The sequence below is a fragment of the Atractosteus spatula genome, chromosome 12 (assembly GCF_055471065.1).
Source record: "Atractosteus spatula isolate fAtrSpa1 chromosome 12, fAtrSpa1.hap1, whole genome shotgun sequence".
NCBI classification, from domain to species: domain Eukaryota; kingdom Metazoa; phylum Chordata; class Actinopteri; order Semionotiformes; family Lepisosteidae; genus Atractosteus; species Atractosteus spatula.
In genome coordinates, this window is record NC_142717.1 from 39,354,420 (window position 1) to 39,369,997 (window position 15,578).

At 42.5% G+C, this 15,578-nt stretch overlaps 2 protein-coding genes across 9 annotated transcripts in view; one reads left to right on the top strand and one right to left on the bottom strand.

The window, feature by feature from the left end:
• Positions 1 to 6,678, top strand: part of spire1a (spire-type actin nucleation factor 1a) — a 75,936-nt gene extending 69,258 nt beyond the window's left edge. For 7 of the 8 annotated variants that reach the window (XM_088928969.1, XM_088928971.1, XM_088928972.1 and 4 more), the window contains one exon: positions 652 to 6,678. In XM_088928969.1, the coding sequence (XP_088785095.1) occupies positions 652 to 898 (247 nt within the window). In that variant the 3' untranslated portion in view covers positions 899 to 6,678. The remainder of the gene's footprint in view (positions 1 to 651) is intronic. The other variant, XM_088928976.1, reaches the window with a different exon arrangement.
• Positions 6,679 to 9,102: 2,424 nt separating this feature from the next.
• Positions 9,103 to 15,567, bottom strand: LOC148823048 (uncharacterized). Its single transcript, XM_088928512.1, has 6 exons — positions 15,407 to 15,567; positions 13,173 to 13,436; positions 12,569 to 12,601; positions 11,570 to 11,623; positions 10,928 to 11,077; positions 9,103 to 9,792 (listed from the first exon to the last, which is right to left on the bottom strand). The coding sequence occupies exons 1-6, from the start codon at positions 15,417 to 15,419 to the stop codon at positions 9,560 to 9,562; spliced, it is 747 nt and encodes a 248-aa protein (XP_088784638.1). The 5' UTR covers positions 15,420 to 15,567; the 3' UTR covers positions 9,103 to 9,559.
• Between the last annotated feature and the right edge of the window lie 11 nt (positions 15,568 to 15,578).

Sequence of the window (15,578 nt, forward strand, 5' to 3'; positions counted from 1 at the left end):
TGTGCAGTATGTGCCACTGAGAGCCAAGTGGAAGCGTAGTACTGTGTGCTTTGAAAAGCAAAAATATGTGATGTCAGCAATTCAGTTTAGTACACTGAATTAGGCTCATTGTTCCGTTTCCAATGAAGTGGTATTTAGTTTGGAATAACCTGATTTGGACAGCAGGCAACTCCTCAGGTTTGAGGAGGTATATATAGGAGATATACTGTAATAGAGTGAAGTGTTGGCAAAGTCTGCCTAAGATGCAAATGTGTTGTGAGACATGATTGTAGTAGTTGGAGTAGCCAGAGTGGGGGTGTGTGTGAGCGTCACAACAAGGTGGCTCTTAAGCTGGATTTAATAAATCCCTGATAAAGGCTCAGAAAATGAAGTCTGTTTCTTGTAGTAATTTATCTTAGTAGTAGGTCTACAACAGAACCAGAAGAAAGGTATAACCGGGGGGCCTGATTTGTAGGGCAAATTTCATTTCAAATGTGTGCTGTAGGCTCTTCTATCTCTTTCTGGATTTACTGACTGGTGACGTTGCTCAGCTGCCCTGGAAAGGATAAGTGAAGCCAGTTTCCTCAGCTTTGTGCTCCAGTACCTGACGCGTACAGGATCGGGGGAAGGAATGGCCGGGACGATCCTGTATGTCCTGTTCCGATCTTTCAGGTTGTCCAAGTCGGAGAGGTCGAGGGAGGAGCTGGAGCTGCCCCGGGAGCTGACGGAGGACTGGAGCACCATGGAGGTTTGCGTGGACTGTAAGAAGTTCATCTCGGAGATCATCTCCTCCAGCAAGCGCAGCCTCTCGCTGGCCACCAAGCGGGCGCGCTTGAAACGCAAGACGCAGTCCTTCTACATGTCCTCCCCCAACGCCGCCGAGTATCGGCCCTCCGAGAGGACTATCAAAGAGGTGTAGAGCTGTGCCTTTGCTTCCCCTCGTCGTCAGGCCGCCCACTGCAGGGGCACACAGATTGTCTGTCTTCGTATGAAGAGGCGAGCGATCCAGCCAAGTTTTTGTTACCTTTTCTCCGTTTTTTTTGTTTCTTTCGAGGCGGGTGAAGGCATGCCTGGTCCGATGAAATGGGCAGTTGATCACTCATGACTGAATCGGACAAGGAAGCGAGACTTTTTTTTTTTCTCTTATTAGCAGCTCTTCCAATCAAAGGAATGAAAAAAAAACGTTGAATTTGCTCTGTAAGTGTTGTAAATAACCTTGTTGCTCGTCCCTCCTTTTCCTCTCCCCCCTGTCCGAATGAAAAGGCCACATCAGGAATGCGGAGTGCGAGAACCACAGCATGATGGGCCGTTCACCACGCTCTCCCTCTCAGGAAATCGGAGCTGTCCCACTGGCTTATCCTAATATCTGTGGCTGGCCACCTTGTAAGACAATGAATGAGCACAACTTCGTCTCTCGCCAGATGGAAACTGTTGAAGACTTAGGTGCATGAAGCACATTATTTTTTTAACAATAAGGCAAAGAGGAACGGCTGTGTGGTTTTCTATAAATCGGAGTAAGGTTTAAAACTGAAAATGCATTGTTTTTAATGTGCAGTGCCAAGGGCTACTGGAGAGTGAAGCAGTTTAAATCCTCTGCTACATAAATGACACAGAGGATACCATAAATATATGTACAGAAATATTCCATGCATATTACCATACACTAGATTTCTCATCAGAACGTTTTCTCCTAGTTTAATATATGTGGAAATATTTTTTTTTTAGATATACATAGAAGAAAACTTCAGCACTTGTGGTTGGTTGAGGGGGACTTGAACTAAAATGGAAAATGTACAGTGATGTTGTCTCACAGACACCTGTGACACCTGTGAAAAACTCTGGCCTGTGGCTTAATGAACATAGAATTCTATGGATATCAGACCTTTAAATGTTACTTTTAAATGGATTTCAAAAGTCAAGATATTCTGTGTTTTTAAATTCTTTCATCAATAATGCAATCCATTGCTTTGTATCTACAGCCCACTAGCTGTACATTTTTAAACGAATATCCTGCTCCAATGAGTTGCATGAGATTGAATTAGCCCTTGCTTGTTGCTCTGTCTACTGTACAAGTAGTCCCTGATAAGAGCATTATCATGCAGTATGCGAGATGAAGTGCTAGGCTGATGATCAGCTGGCTTGGTGAAGAAGAGCTAGTAGCCATTAAGCTGTTCCATTGGTTTCACTATCTGGATTGTGGATCAAGAATTGTGATAGATCTTAAGATGCTGTGCCAGAGAGAGTGCAACCAGATTGATAATGTAATACATGAAAATACTGGACCACATTTGATGCACATTTTAGATTTTAAAAACCTCTGCCATTAAATCATAATAATTGCAATTGCAGCTTCTGCACTATTTTCTAATGATGCATTACCTGAAAATAAGGTGGTAAGTCATCATTAGAAAGGCAGTTCCATTTTAGTCCCGTTCATGAAATGCAGTTATAGAGGCACTGATGTTTAGATTTAGATGTAACTCAGAGCATCATAGAAAAAGTCCTCTTAGACTCTGCTTTGCAAAGACCAAAATTCACATTATCAGGTATAGCACTAGACTGACTCATGGTTAATTGATTCATTAATCTGGGCGCCATCCATCTAGGATTCCAACTCGAAACACTTTTGCATTGTTGACAGACTCCACACTTTGTGTTTTGTGTTTCGCAAAACAAAGAGAATTAGGCAGAAAGAGGGTGAGTGTTGAAGAATTCAAATCTAGATTATCTGATATTTTGAAATTGCAGTGTTAAGGCATCTGGTGACTCTGATTTGGCCTAATTAATGTTTTTCTTACATCATTCAAACCTTTCTGCTCAGATGAGGGGTTGCGTGCTCACAACAGCACAAAGGTCCAGGCTACTACTCCAGGCTGAGGTGGGCGTATTGAATTGTCGTAAGGCTAAGGAAAAAACACTAAGGAAAAGCCTTCCACTCTGCTGGGTTTGCCTTCCCACTTCTGAAACATGTTAAAAATGAGTTTGCATTTGTGTCTGTGGTATGGATGTGAGTACAATTAGGTGTGTCGTGCTAAATTCATTTTAGTTCTGAAAATCTTGTCTAGTGCCAAAACCTTCATTGCTGGTGTGAATGGTGCAGAGAGGAGCCCAGATGTAATTTTCCCTGTAAATACCTTGTAATGAATTTGCATATGAACTCAAGGGGAGAGACAGGCTTGATCTATGCTGCTCACAGCAGGTCATTGAGAGCAGCGATGTGTAGGATATTTTTGTGTATATGCTGTATATCATAATGGTATTGTCTTAAGATATTGACCTACTGAGGTGTCTTTAAGATTGTGTAGAATTGTTTATTATTATTTATCTTACTGATATTATGATTATTATTATTATTATTATTATTGATGTTATTACTGTTTTTTATTTAATACTAATCTCTTTTCCCAGTGATGATTGCACTGGAGCAGCACTTTTATTGGGTACCATGAAATGCTTTTTTCTTTTAAACTTTTTTGTTTTGTGCATGAAGGGTAGAAAAGAGAATCTGGCCTCCTGAAACTGCATAGCGAAACAGTACCTGATTTCCACTACTGTTTTACTGGGGGGCTGGAGGGGAGGCAGCTTATGTTACAGTAGCTTTTCCGTCCTTAACAGACGTGCGTTTTGAGACTTTTCTGTCCGTTACTGTCGACCCTGTTTCCTCAGAAAAGGAATCGACTGGAATCTTTTAGGTCCACTTTTACTTTTATCATTCCTTACGTCTTTTTCTCCCTCGAGAAGTATGGCGGCAGGCGGTGGTTAGGAGTGTGGAGTCCTATAAACACTCCTGTGAGCACGGGGCAGAAGTTCATTTATCACACGCAGTTTGATTTCATGCTTGCATGCCCGGGCTTGTGTAGGTTTTAACATATTGATAGTACTGGAGAAACTCCTGAGTTCTTGCGTTTCTGGGGTCTGCAGGTCCCACCCATAGATTAACAGTTTTGGATGTACCGGGGGATTCAGTTTTATTCAACAATTTAAAAAAAATGTAGAATCCATATATTCTGTTAATTGAAAAGTGTATTTTGATCTCATAAGTTAGTTATGGCAAAGTCCAGGGGTGTTCCGTTTCTGCAGGGCCAATGAAGTATTGCAGAATTGGGTTTTTTTGAGCTGCTTCGATGTGTCGTTTCCAGTTGACCGTTACTGCACTTAGTACCTGGGTCTCTGACCACAGCTTAACAACTGCAAGTCCTGTATGTCTGTCATTTTATGGAGTAATATGTTTGCCGTTTGCATTTGGCTGGAAACCAGTCTGGGAAAATTAAGTTCAGTTTTTCCTTTCGAGTGTCCCTGCTGCCGCAGTGGAGCTGGTGGGATAGAGGGTGCCAGCACTCGGCACTCAGTTTCTTTTGCGTGTTTATGCTCCTTTTTTTGCCCAAGTATTTTCCAGGAGACCGACCTAGATCTGTGCACCCTTAACGCACTCTCAAGGACAGTGTTTTTAAAGACATGCTCTTTGCATAGAGTTAACTACCTGGCCTGTGTGAAGTCTTAAGTAAATTTGCTAATAAACGATATTTCTCCCTGTGCTAAGCTGTTTAGGATTTTTCGTTTCACTTCCTCGTCCTCTTGGCCTGTCAGGCGTGTGAAGCCACCCTCGTTGGCAAGCTCAGAAACGTGCCAGGCAGTCCAGTTTACTGTGTGTCACTTAGCCTAGTTTGTGGGTTTTCCTTCAACTCCGTCTTTGACTTTTGAGAATGAAACTGGTACAGGGTGTGTGTTTCGTCACCAAAATGGTTCTTATTAACCCGTTTGTTGTGTGTTGCAATGTTCATGATTCACACAAACGGCAGGGGGAAAAAAGTGTATGTCAAAGGAAAACCATGACTACTGGACATGACTATTGTAGAGCTACTTTAATGAGTCATTACTCTAATTGTAATTTGCTACTTTAATTAGTGCTGCTGAAGTTACCACATCTTCCACATCCATGGTTTTGGAGAGCAGGACCACTACAGTGTGTAGTTTTCAAATTATTTTAAAAACCCTGATCCCCCCCCCCATTCCCCATAAACATTTCTGCAATGTTAGTTGCAGCAGCTGAATCTCTTTGGTTGAATCAGCCTATTAGTGACCAACTTATTATTTTCACCTGCATCAGGGCTCTTGAGACAGTATTTCTGAGAAAAAAAAGGCAAAACAGCTTAACATTTATAAAAAAAAGGTTTTAGCATTGAAATGTTTATTTTTAATAAAGTATTGAAAGTTAAAACAAAGGTTTTTGCATAACATATACGATCAGTATATATATACCATAACATAAGATGAAAATTAATGGATTGACAGGGCCAGAAGAACCTTTTTTGCCAGCAGGAATATGATGAATACCACTGAATGCCCTGTGGTTATGTTATTTGTACATGACGGTAAAGGCCATACAGAAAATATTGCAGGCCATTTCCCCTACTGTGAGAATTTAACATTCCCCCTGAAATTCTACTCATAGAAATGATAGTTTTTGTTTTTAGTGTTTGGAATGCTGTACATTACTATATTTGCTTATGATGTTTAACCCTTGTTTCTCGAGCATTATGATGATGCTTATGATTATTGATGAACAGCAGTACGTTCACCCATTTTAATTAATTGTGCTGGCAGTGCTGAATGGTGACAGGCGCTGCAGTTTTGGCCGTCGAAATGAAGCGTCAGTCTCCTAAGAAGATACCCTGTATTGGTTTAGGATTCCGTTTACTTAGTTCTGCAAGTTATTGGCGACACCATTAAAGTATGACGGCCATGGAAATCTTTGCGCAGATGTGTGAAAACAACAGGTTTGCGTCTGAGGGGAGCCGGGGATGTGGAGAATCAGAAAAGGGGTGGCGCAGACGTCAAAGTACTTGTACGTCTGCATGTTTCATACACGTAGACTGTAAATCGCTTCGGTTGCTCTCAGCATTTAATCCTCACACCCAGACAAGAGGGAACTGAGAAACCGACTCCGCAAATCTCTTAAGACGAGTCATTTTGCCTTAGGTTTAGCGCCTGTGCATTTTTCCAGCTCGACTTTTAACGTGGAGATCTGAGACGTTCAAATTTGTCCTTGAAGTTAAATTTGATTTGAAAATGATCACTGGTCATTTTCATTTTAAACATATCGTTTGACTTGAACCATTACCGGTCAACTCTTCAGTAAGGATACAGCTTCCACATTATCTGAGGGGTGGGAATCTTTCATCCTGACTCTTCACAGTTAACCCCGTGGAAGACCACCTACAGTACATTTGATGTGGGGAAAGTATGAAGTGTAATTGTTCAGAAATCCCAACAACCGCATAATTCATCATAGAACAGCACCACGTTTAACTGCCGGCAAAAAGCTAGTTTTTCTGAAAGACTGTGGTAAAAGGTTGTACTGTATGAATTGGGAATTTCAGATTTGATTCATTAACGATCCCTTGATTTGAAGGGTTAAGGCAGACGGAGACATTCCCTCGGGTTCCAAAGATGTAGCCCCAGAATGACTGGAATTTTTTTAAAACGCGGAAGATGATTATTTTTTTCTAAATGTAGGATGCTATAGAGAGGTTAAAAAAAAACTAAGACTCGCAGCCTGTGGCACGGTTAATGATCTTCTTCCTCCTGATGCAGCTGTGACTGTGCATGTAACTAATGTTTAGCTTGTAACTTCAAATTGTAGCGGTGATTTTTTTTTTTAAAAAAGATAATAAAAACGGCAATACAATTCTCCTTAGCGTGGCAGCATTTTTTATGTGCGTTTGTCAGCAGTTGGTTTTCTTTTTTTCCTGCCTTCAGAGATTCAATTACGAATCTAGAGAACGGTGACTTAAATTGCTCAAGACAGAGAAATACACTGTGTTTCAGGCCCCTTGCCTCTTTTAAATAGCTCATGATAGGTTATGGAGATTTGTTCGCCTGGAAAGACTTCGATCCCCTCGATGACTTTGGCGCAGAGCGCAAAAACACTGACCGTGATCTGCCCCTCTCCTGCCAAACAAGCAAGTTCATTTAAGGGAGCGCTGCGCCTGCCGGTGATCTCGAAACAGATCTGGAAACTAGCGATTGAATGTTTCTGCAGTGAATTGTCGGAAGAAGGCATCGAGCAAAGGACTGTGAAACAAGCGTGACAAATCGCAGGAAACCGGCAATTATTAGACGAAACGACCAATAGTACTAAAATCTTGGAAATTACTTGACTAACATGTACAGTACCTTATTTATTGCGTGTGTATTCGGCAAAAAAAAAAACGCTTGGAAAACGTACTGGTAGTTGATCTATCTTTTGTAAAGAATGTGCACCGGTATTTTGCCAATTACATTTACAGTCTCCTTAGTTTGCTGTCGTTTTACGTGATTTATTTTGGGTCTGGTCAATGTCACGCCAAGTTTGCGACAAGGCACTGCACAAAACGACGAGAAAGGGAGGCGTGCTGTATGTAGTCAAGAGCTGTATAGAGCTGTCCTCAATCTTACAGCGCCACCACCTGGTGGAAAGAATTCCGAGTTTTTTTTTCCAAGCTTTAAACATTGTCAGGGAGCTACAAGATACCCCATTTTATATTTTTAATCTGGCGAAAGGGAAGTGCTCTCACTTCTGTTGCCCGCAGCTGACATTACTGCCAACGGAAAACTCAAATGACAAAAAAGTCGCCATGCTTGTACAGTGCTTCTTGTAATGTGGCCCCAGGTGTTCCACCACTGAAGGTCCCCACCCAGCTAGCGCAAGGCAAGCTGCTCTTATTCTCCTGCAGCAGATGAGTTGCAAAAGTGAGAAATGGATTTAGTGTTGGAATTGAGAAGCAGCTTTTTAGGAAAACTCGACTGTGCCTCCAGCCCAGAGTGGAGGCTGAAGACCCTTAGCACCTGTGAACTATTTCCATGAATGGGTGCTTCCTTTTGACTGGATGGTTTACCCTTCTACACTTCCCTAAGTGGAACTGGTGGTGCTCCTTCACCCCCTGGGGGGTTTTAAGTGCTCCTAGTGCCTATAACAACGGTCTCTTTTTCTTTTTTGCACAGACTGAGGCACCAGCTAGGCTGTAAGACTTAATTATGCTTATTATTAGGCAAGTACAGTAATAGAGTCTAAAACAAGGCCAAACTACTCAGTAAGACACGGAATGTGGAGACTGGCAGTGTGACAGAACTGCACCTGAAAACACTTGCTGTAAAAGAGCTTCAGTTAAATACGATGGGAACAGCAGATCCTCCGGCCTTGAACAGGAGCCTGGGGGTTATTTAGGCCCTAATCCAGGCATTCAAAATCGGTCATCACGAAGTCAGTGCAGTGGACCTCTTCAGTACCAACATTGGAATATGAACCAGAGGTCATATGTGAAGATTATGTGGGCGTGTATTTAAAATTTAAGAATGGAAGCCACTTCTTTATCCAAAATGTGTATGTGGGTGTATGGCACGTGCTGAGCAGTCATGCTGGCATCTTTCAAGAAACACCTGGCAGAGATCCTTGGATCCATGTGTTGTGAACTAAGCAGGTCTAAATGGGCCGGATCATTTGTGAGCTTTAATGTTCTTATTTCATCCTCGCCAAAACAACTTTCTTTTCTCCTGTCCTTGTGCCTCCTGGGAAACGAAAAGCAGAGCTACAGGTACAGCACAGAGTGCTCATTTTAACCCAGGAATTGATTCACTCCATTTATATAACGTTTCATAGGTTTCTCAAAGAATAGGCTTGACCACACTGATAGAGGCAGTGCTGCTGAAGACTGTGCTTCAAGATATTCTAGTGAAATCACCCCCAATTTACTACAGTATGCTGAGATGACCATCGCATTTCAATGGCTTGACTATAGCCCAGGGACCTGCACCAGTCACGGGCAGCCTAAAGCCTCCTTTTAGGATCCAAGCTGATCTCATGTGACTTCCTGTTCTCAAACTGCACTCCCATGTGGTTTCCACTTGTCAAGTTCCTTAACTTGGTACATGATTATGTTCCTAGGTATAGTGTCTTTTAAAATAGAATACGTCTGGAATTTTCCACTTCGTTCAAGCGCGGTTGAAACCTGCAGCTGGAGTTAACAGGAGCAGGACCCTTTTTTCCCCCAATGTCAGGAGCCACTTGGCGTTAGCGACGCCCACAACTCTAAACTGAAAAGTGAGACGGGAAGACCCAGGTAAAATATCCAGAAATTAAGACTTTTGACTTTTCAAATAATTTAATAGAACAAATGTGCCTGCCAGCCTGACAAGACACCCAAGAGAAAATGCTTCACAGTTTACCTGTTCAGATTGAATACAAAAATATTAAGTTAAAAAATATCATATATAAATAATGCATATATATATTTTGTACATACTTCCTGTTAATGTGTGAAGGCAGTTATATGTGCTCCGTCTCTCCACCTCCTTGTCTGATCTGCCCAGTACACACTGCGTTGCTCCTGAGCTCAGGACAATTGCACCTTTCTGTCTGTCTTCTCTCTCAGCAGGGAAAGAGAATTAGTCCCAGATACAGTCGGTCTTTCATCCTTCCTGAGGATTCCAGCCGAGTACAGCTCCAAACACAAAACAGCACCTTCAGCATCTGAAAATGTGCAGGATCAGTAAATCATTAGTGTACATTTTATTAGAGGTGAGTTCCTTAGTTATTAGAGTGTCAATGGTGGACAATATCCGGGCCTGTGCTGGTGTTATGTCCTGGGAGTTGCTGTTCTTTGCTGTCTTCTTCTGTCTCCTCCACCTTCAGCACATTGCGGTCCCCTATAATGGCGTACTCCATATCTGATCCCACCATCTGTAAGCTCTGGGCTGCAGGAGCAGCTGAAGGGCCTCGTGCTGTCCGTTCTGCCCCCTTGTGGCAACTAGTGCAGCAGCTCTTCGGGTGCTCCTCTGTACAGGACAGAAACAGGTCATTTCATTATGACATCAGAAGTCAGGTCTCGGCTCTCATCTCCGCCAATACAAGTTTGGGCATTTAGTATGAGTTACAAAATGAGGGTTCACTGTATTGGAAAACATTTTCCATATGTAATGCCTGTCATACATGCTTAACTCGTTACTCGAACGCTGCTCGTAAGGTTAAAACTCGTTTAAGGGAAATGATATTCCCATTAATAATCTCGATTGGCTCCAGAACTAAAAAATATTCCCTCAAACATCCAACTTCTTCACCATAATACAGCACAGATCGGTGCCTGGTTAACATAAGTGTGAAAACAACAACCCTCCAGCCCATTTGCAGTACAGTAGTTACATCGTTCCTGTTGTTAGCTACTGCATAAATATTAGACATTACACATTAGGCACTTCATGATTTATAACTTAATACTGGTTATAATACTTAATACAGTAGGTACTATCCTGTACTACAATACATGCACTTGACGCACATAAGCCGTATTTAAAAAGCTAAAATGTAAAAAAAATTAACGTAAATTCCAAAATTGTGCGATAAAAAATGACAGCTAAATATTTGAGATACAAGAAAAGATTCATCTCGGCAATGAACAAACAGTAGGAAGTACTACATCTCATATAAAGAAAGGGGGGTGCACACATCTGACTTCTTTTGTGAATCGAAAATGAAACATCTGTGGGGAGTGTGGGATTTTTTTATTTGACCACAAAACAGAGAGCTTCCATTCATGTGTTTCTGCTTTGAACTCTTCTACAGAGCACCTTCTGAGCATTAAAGACTACTGAGTTCACATCCTGTGGCTGTGGGCTTATTACAGCAGGCCCAATTCCCAAGAAACCAGCAGTGGTGCACTCTTTTTCCTGTTCCCCATAGTTCTTCTCTCCAGAGTAAGGGAATAAACAGAAAGACTTGGACTTCAAGTCTTGCTGAATATCCCGTACACTGATGGGTAACAGATTACCAGGATGGGTTAAAACTCTCAATATTATATTTTTGCAACTAGTATTATTGTTACACTGGTGTTACACTGTGGAGTAAAGCAGTAGCAACAATATGTGTGATTTGCATTGCGATGCAAGACGGATGAAAGAACACTGGTGACCTTACCGTGTTTTTCTGTACAACAGCTCTGGTACTGATGGTCCCAGTAACTCCCAGCTCTCATGGTGCTCATCGTGTTGTCATTCCCAAATATGCATCCACTCAAAGTGCAGTGGGAAATGCAGATGGATGTAGAGGCAGGAGGGCTCTGTCCACCTTTCAAAACAACAGAAGCACTCCACTTCAGATTCAAAGAGGTTCATTGGCGAGAGCGATGAATTATAGTGCTGCCAAAGCAGGAACAATGAACACAACGTTTATAGCAAAAACGATTTCAATATCCTTCGCAGCTGATCGGTGCGAACCTGCTCACTCCTTTCTGACTAACAGGTCTTAACAGGCGATCGATTTATGACCTGAACAGACACAGGTGGGAATGACAATCCCAAAACATTCCCACAAGGAGCGTATGTTTTCCTTCTCCCCGCGTCAGTCCAGTTGGTTCCAGGTAAAGCACCTGAGTGGCACTGGCACAGGGCTGTCACCAGGTCCAACCCCCCTTAAAACGGCTCAAGAACCGGAAACGAATTTTAAGAACCCCCCCCACCCAAACGGAAAAGTGGGATCAATCTACCAGGGATTACGAATCCGGCTCGAGTAAGAACAGGGAACCCAGTGCTCCCTCAGGACCGGAGCTTGATGACTTACTTGAAAAGGGGAGACTCTGGATTCCATTGTACCTCACAGGCCTTCCGGCAGATTCTGCAATGGAATGAAAGAAATAAAGAGTTGCAAATAAAGGAAATAAACCGTCTTAGGTTTATTGAGCACGATAAAAGAGTTTTAAGAATGTTTTTACAGTTTTTTACAGTAGTATACTGAGAGAGTAATTAGTACTTCTGTGTGGTTAGGAATTTCCCTATACTAGGGAAGTTTGGGGAAATATGCCAAAGTATGCCTAATGTTTTTATAAGGGCTCGTTATTTCATGTGCTGCTTCCCTACTTGCAACCAACACAATAACATTCGTTTGTGCTTCCACTTTTGAGTCTCACAGCTGTAAGCTTTATCGTCACTAGTGACTTGACTGCGTCACAGATACTGCACACAGCACTAGGCTGTTAAAAGCGGTACTGAGAAAAACAACAGATCTTATCTGCTTTCGTAAAGAGATCTTTCACTCGGCGCGTCTGCAAAGGTGATGTCGTCCTTGGGACTTGAAACGTGCCTTTCTGCAGGCGGATTTTATTCCATTTTTTAAAAAAACGGGACACTTCATAATTTATAACTTAATGCTAGTGAATGCAATCTCTAAACAAACACATACTTTCATACAAATACCGAGCAGTATTCACTACCTTTCACAATCTCTATTATTTTTCCTTCAGCATCACTTCCTCTCCACAAAATATTGAAATATGACACTATTTTAGATCCACAAATCATGAGATGATACTGGTTCGAAAAATGCATATTCTGAAAGGACAGCAAGGACAATTCCACCGGACCTTACATGCACAATGTAGTGTAATGGGACACCACTGAGTTCAACTTGTATCGCTTGTGTTAACACTGGAATATAATAATCACGTTTCAATAGAGCTTTTCATAGCACAGGATCCCAAGGCATTTCACATACAGGAGGCTGTAATTATTAATAATTAATAATTTAATTATTAATTGGCTGTAATTATTCCAAATAACTCACCAGATCTGTGGATTCCCGAAATGGGGACTCTGGCTGTAAACAGAAAAATATTTTTTTTTATAAAAATGTTAAATCTAAAACATTGTAGGTATATGTATAATTATACAAATAAAGTATCAATTCACATTCCTTGACCAGTTTTAACCATACACCACAAAATGGCCTCAAATAATGTTTTTTTTTTTACTTGTTACAATGTTGTGCAACCAACTCCACTATTTGTTCTTTATTAATCAACATCAAGGGGTTTTTTTTTCCCCTCAAAAACACGAATCAAGAAATGGCTCTAGGTAAAACTAAAACTTCATATCACGACTAACAAAAATGAGCCCACCCTCACAGACACTGCCCTCAGAGTTTTGGGGTTGTTACACCTATTTGTTACTCTGCAACAGGGGTGCCCATTTCCAGTCCTGGGGAGCCAGAGGGTTTCTGCTCTTTCTGCCACCTGAGCCCCCTAATTGAACTAATTGTTTGCTTCACTGGATAATTGGACAGGTTGAAATGTTTCTTTGTTCTTAAGAGGATGGAGATTTAGAAACAGTGGATGGGGCTCTCCGGCGCCAGGTGAATTCCAGATGGACTCAAGAGCCGACAGGCCTACCTGGAGATCCCGTGATCCTTTCCGACAGGAAGGGATCGCACTTCTCCAGAGCGTCGTAGAAGAGCGAGCAGGCCCTCCGGCCTTTGCGCATGACGGTGGAGAGGAGCTGGGAGGCCTGCTCCAGCTCCGTGGGCTTCGACCTGATGGTGGCGCACTCGAACGCCGTGACGGCCTGGGCGCTGTAGAGGTAGCTGGCGATGCTCTCGACGAGGCCCAGCGACATGGAGGTGCACAGCTTGTAGCTGTGTCTGCGCAGCGTTTCGTCTTGGGGGACGAGCGAAACGGGGGAGAAAGGCAAGGTGAGATCAGACACCCCGGTCAGTGCTGTCTTATAGGGCAACACAGCACAAGCTGCTGTCCCCAGTCCTGCTCTTGGAGAGTCGGTGTGTCTGCAGGTTTTCCAGGCCGCCATAAAGCCAGTAACGAGCTGATTCAAGTCGTTAAGAGCCCAGCTGGACTGAAAACCTGAAGACACTCCAATCCTCCAGAACCAGGACTGTTCTAGAACAACAAGGAGTTGGAAGAGACTGTTGGCAACAGCCACTTGTATCGACTTTGGCCAGAGGCCAAGAGTAATGGCTTTCTCTGGAAAACTACAACCAGCTCTTGCAATTTACTACTACAGCATGTACAGTACAGAAAGTAGAAGTCTTTAGTCATCATAGCCACAGCAACAGAACTATCCATGAGAGGGCAGAGTAACACTTGAGTAGGTTCCCTATCAGAATGAAAGCATGCTATTAGAATGATTTAACTGAAAAAAAAACAAAGTCTTAGTGTCCCCATTATTGTGAAACATCCTCGTTTCAATGACGTGTTATTTTTGTATCTGATCATATACCACAGCATAGATTCTCCTCTATTGAAGAACAGAAATACGTGAGCTGCATTGTTTTGAACTTCACAAGACCACAGCCCACATACTCTGGTCTGTAAGCGAGGGGTGTTTGCAGAAATAAATTTTCAGTTCTTTGGGAAAGACAAGATAGACAGGCGCTATGACTGTAGGCTCGCCACGATCATTATTTTGGATTGCCCCCAACCAACTGCCTAGAGCTCTGCAGCGGTTTAACCAGCGGTTTAGCCTTCAGGAACACGTCAAGGGGCTCTATTTTAGGATGAATGACCGAGACAATAATATATTGTATATTAGTAGTTCAGGTGGGTAGCTGCGTCAGCATGCATAGGCTGCAAAGGAACAAGTAATAGGTTTATTCCATGCTGAAAAGAGAAGAGAGAAAACACAACGTTTCGGCCTTGGAGCCTTCTTCAGGTGTGACCGACTTCTCGAAGAAGGCTCCAAGGCCGAAACGTTGTTTTCTCTCTTCTTTTTTTCAGCATGGAATAAACCTATTACTTGTTCTATTGTATATTAGTGCCTGGACAGCTTCCTAACTATTAGCCACGAAAGTAAGTCTTGAAACAGTATCCCGGAGAAGGAGTTTTCCAATAAATTAAACTGCAATTAATACTTATACAGTTTTCAAGACACCCTTTTTAATCTTATTTAAAAAAAAAAACACTGAAACCGCTTTGGATCCTTTTAAGGAAGGTTTTGCTGCGAAGACCCTACACTTTTTTTTGGACCCCGCACTTAGATGTGCTACTTTTTTTTTAAAAGACATTTATCCCTCAAAATCCTCTGAAAGAAAAGCGCAGTTTCACTACAACTTGAGGTCGGCTGCCTTTTGGCTCGAGTTACTAACGCAGCCTCTTGTGTTTCAAGAGCAGCGTAACAGTTCCTTTAAATACTTTTTATTTAAGAATTGTAGCCTTAAGAATTGCAAGGCTTTTCGCATGTGACCGTAGACAACAGACTTGTTTTCCCATCATATGTTTATCAATATGTAACCAAATTATAACGAATAATAACGATTTTGTTTCCCGTCTTCATTCGAAACTGCCTTCAGTCTGCAAGTTGGCTGAGGTTCGCTTTCCCGGCGACTCCCTCACGCGCTCCAGGAATTTCCACGCCACGCTCGCTCGCGCTCCAGTCTTGCCCCCAAGCGCCTCGAGACACGGCGCCGCTCAGCAAAAGCTAAACGTCCAGGACGCGATAGATTTTTCCCATCTTTTAATCGACCCTCACTATTGATCGAGTGGTCCTGATCAATAAGAAACGGTTCGATCAAAGGGGTCGGCATTCCGTCTGCCACTTCTCCCCCTCAAGACAACATATTAAATGTTGAAAACATATTCGACGAAACGTTGAATGTAAGATCGACGCTTCTTACCGTACGAAGGCATGCCCCTAGTCGTCACGTTGAAAAACAGAGGCGAACTTTATCGTCCTGACACCAGCTCGCTCGCTGTAAGCCAAAACATCTGATCCCGGACCCCCTCGGAAGCCTCTAATATTTCGTTTCTGTTTCTGGAGAGAAATCCCCTCCTCTGCCGCGCCTGCGC

Bases quoted from the DNA above. Each gene is read 5' to 3' on its own strand.
- LOC148823048 (XM_088928512.1), bottom strand. The intron at 11,624-12,568 runs GTGAGTTATTTG...ATTCCATTGCAG, and splicing joins TTCGGGAATCCACAGATCTG to AATCTGCCGGAAGGCCTGTG. The intron at 11,078-11,569 runs GTAAGTCATCAA...TTGTTTTGAAAG, and splicing joins CCAGAGTCTCCCCTTTTCAA to GTGGACAGAGCCCTCCTGCC.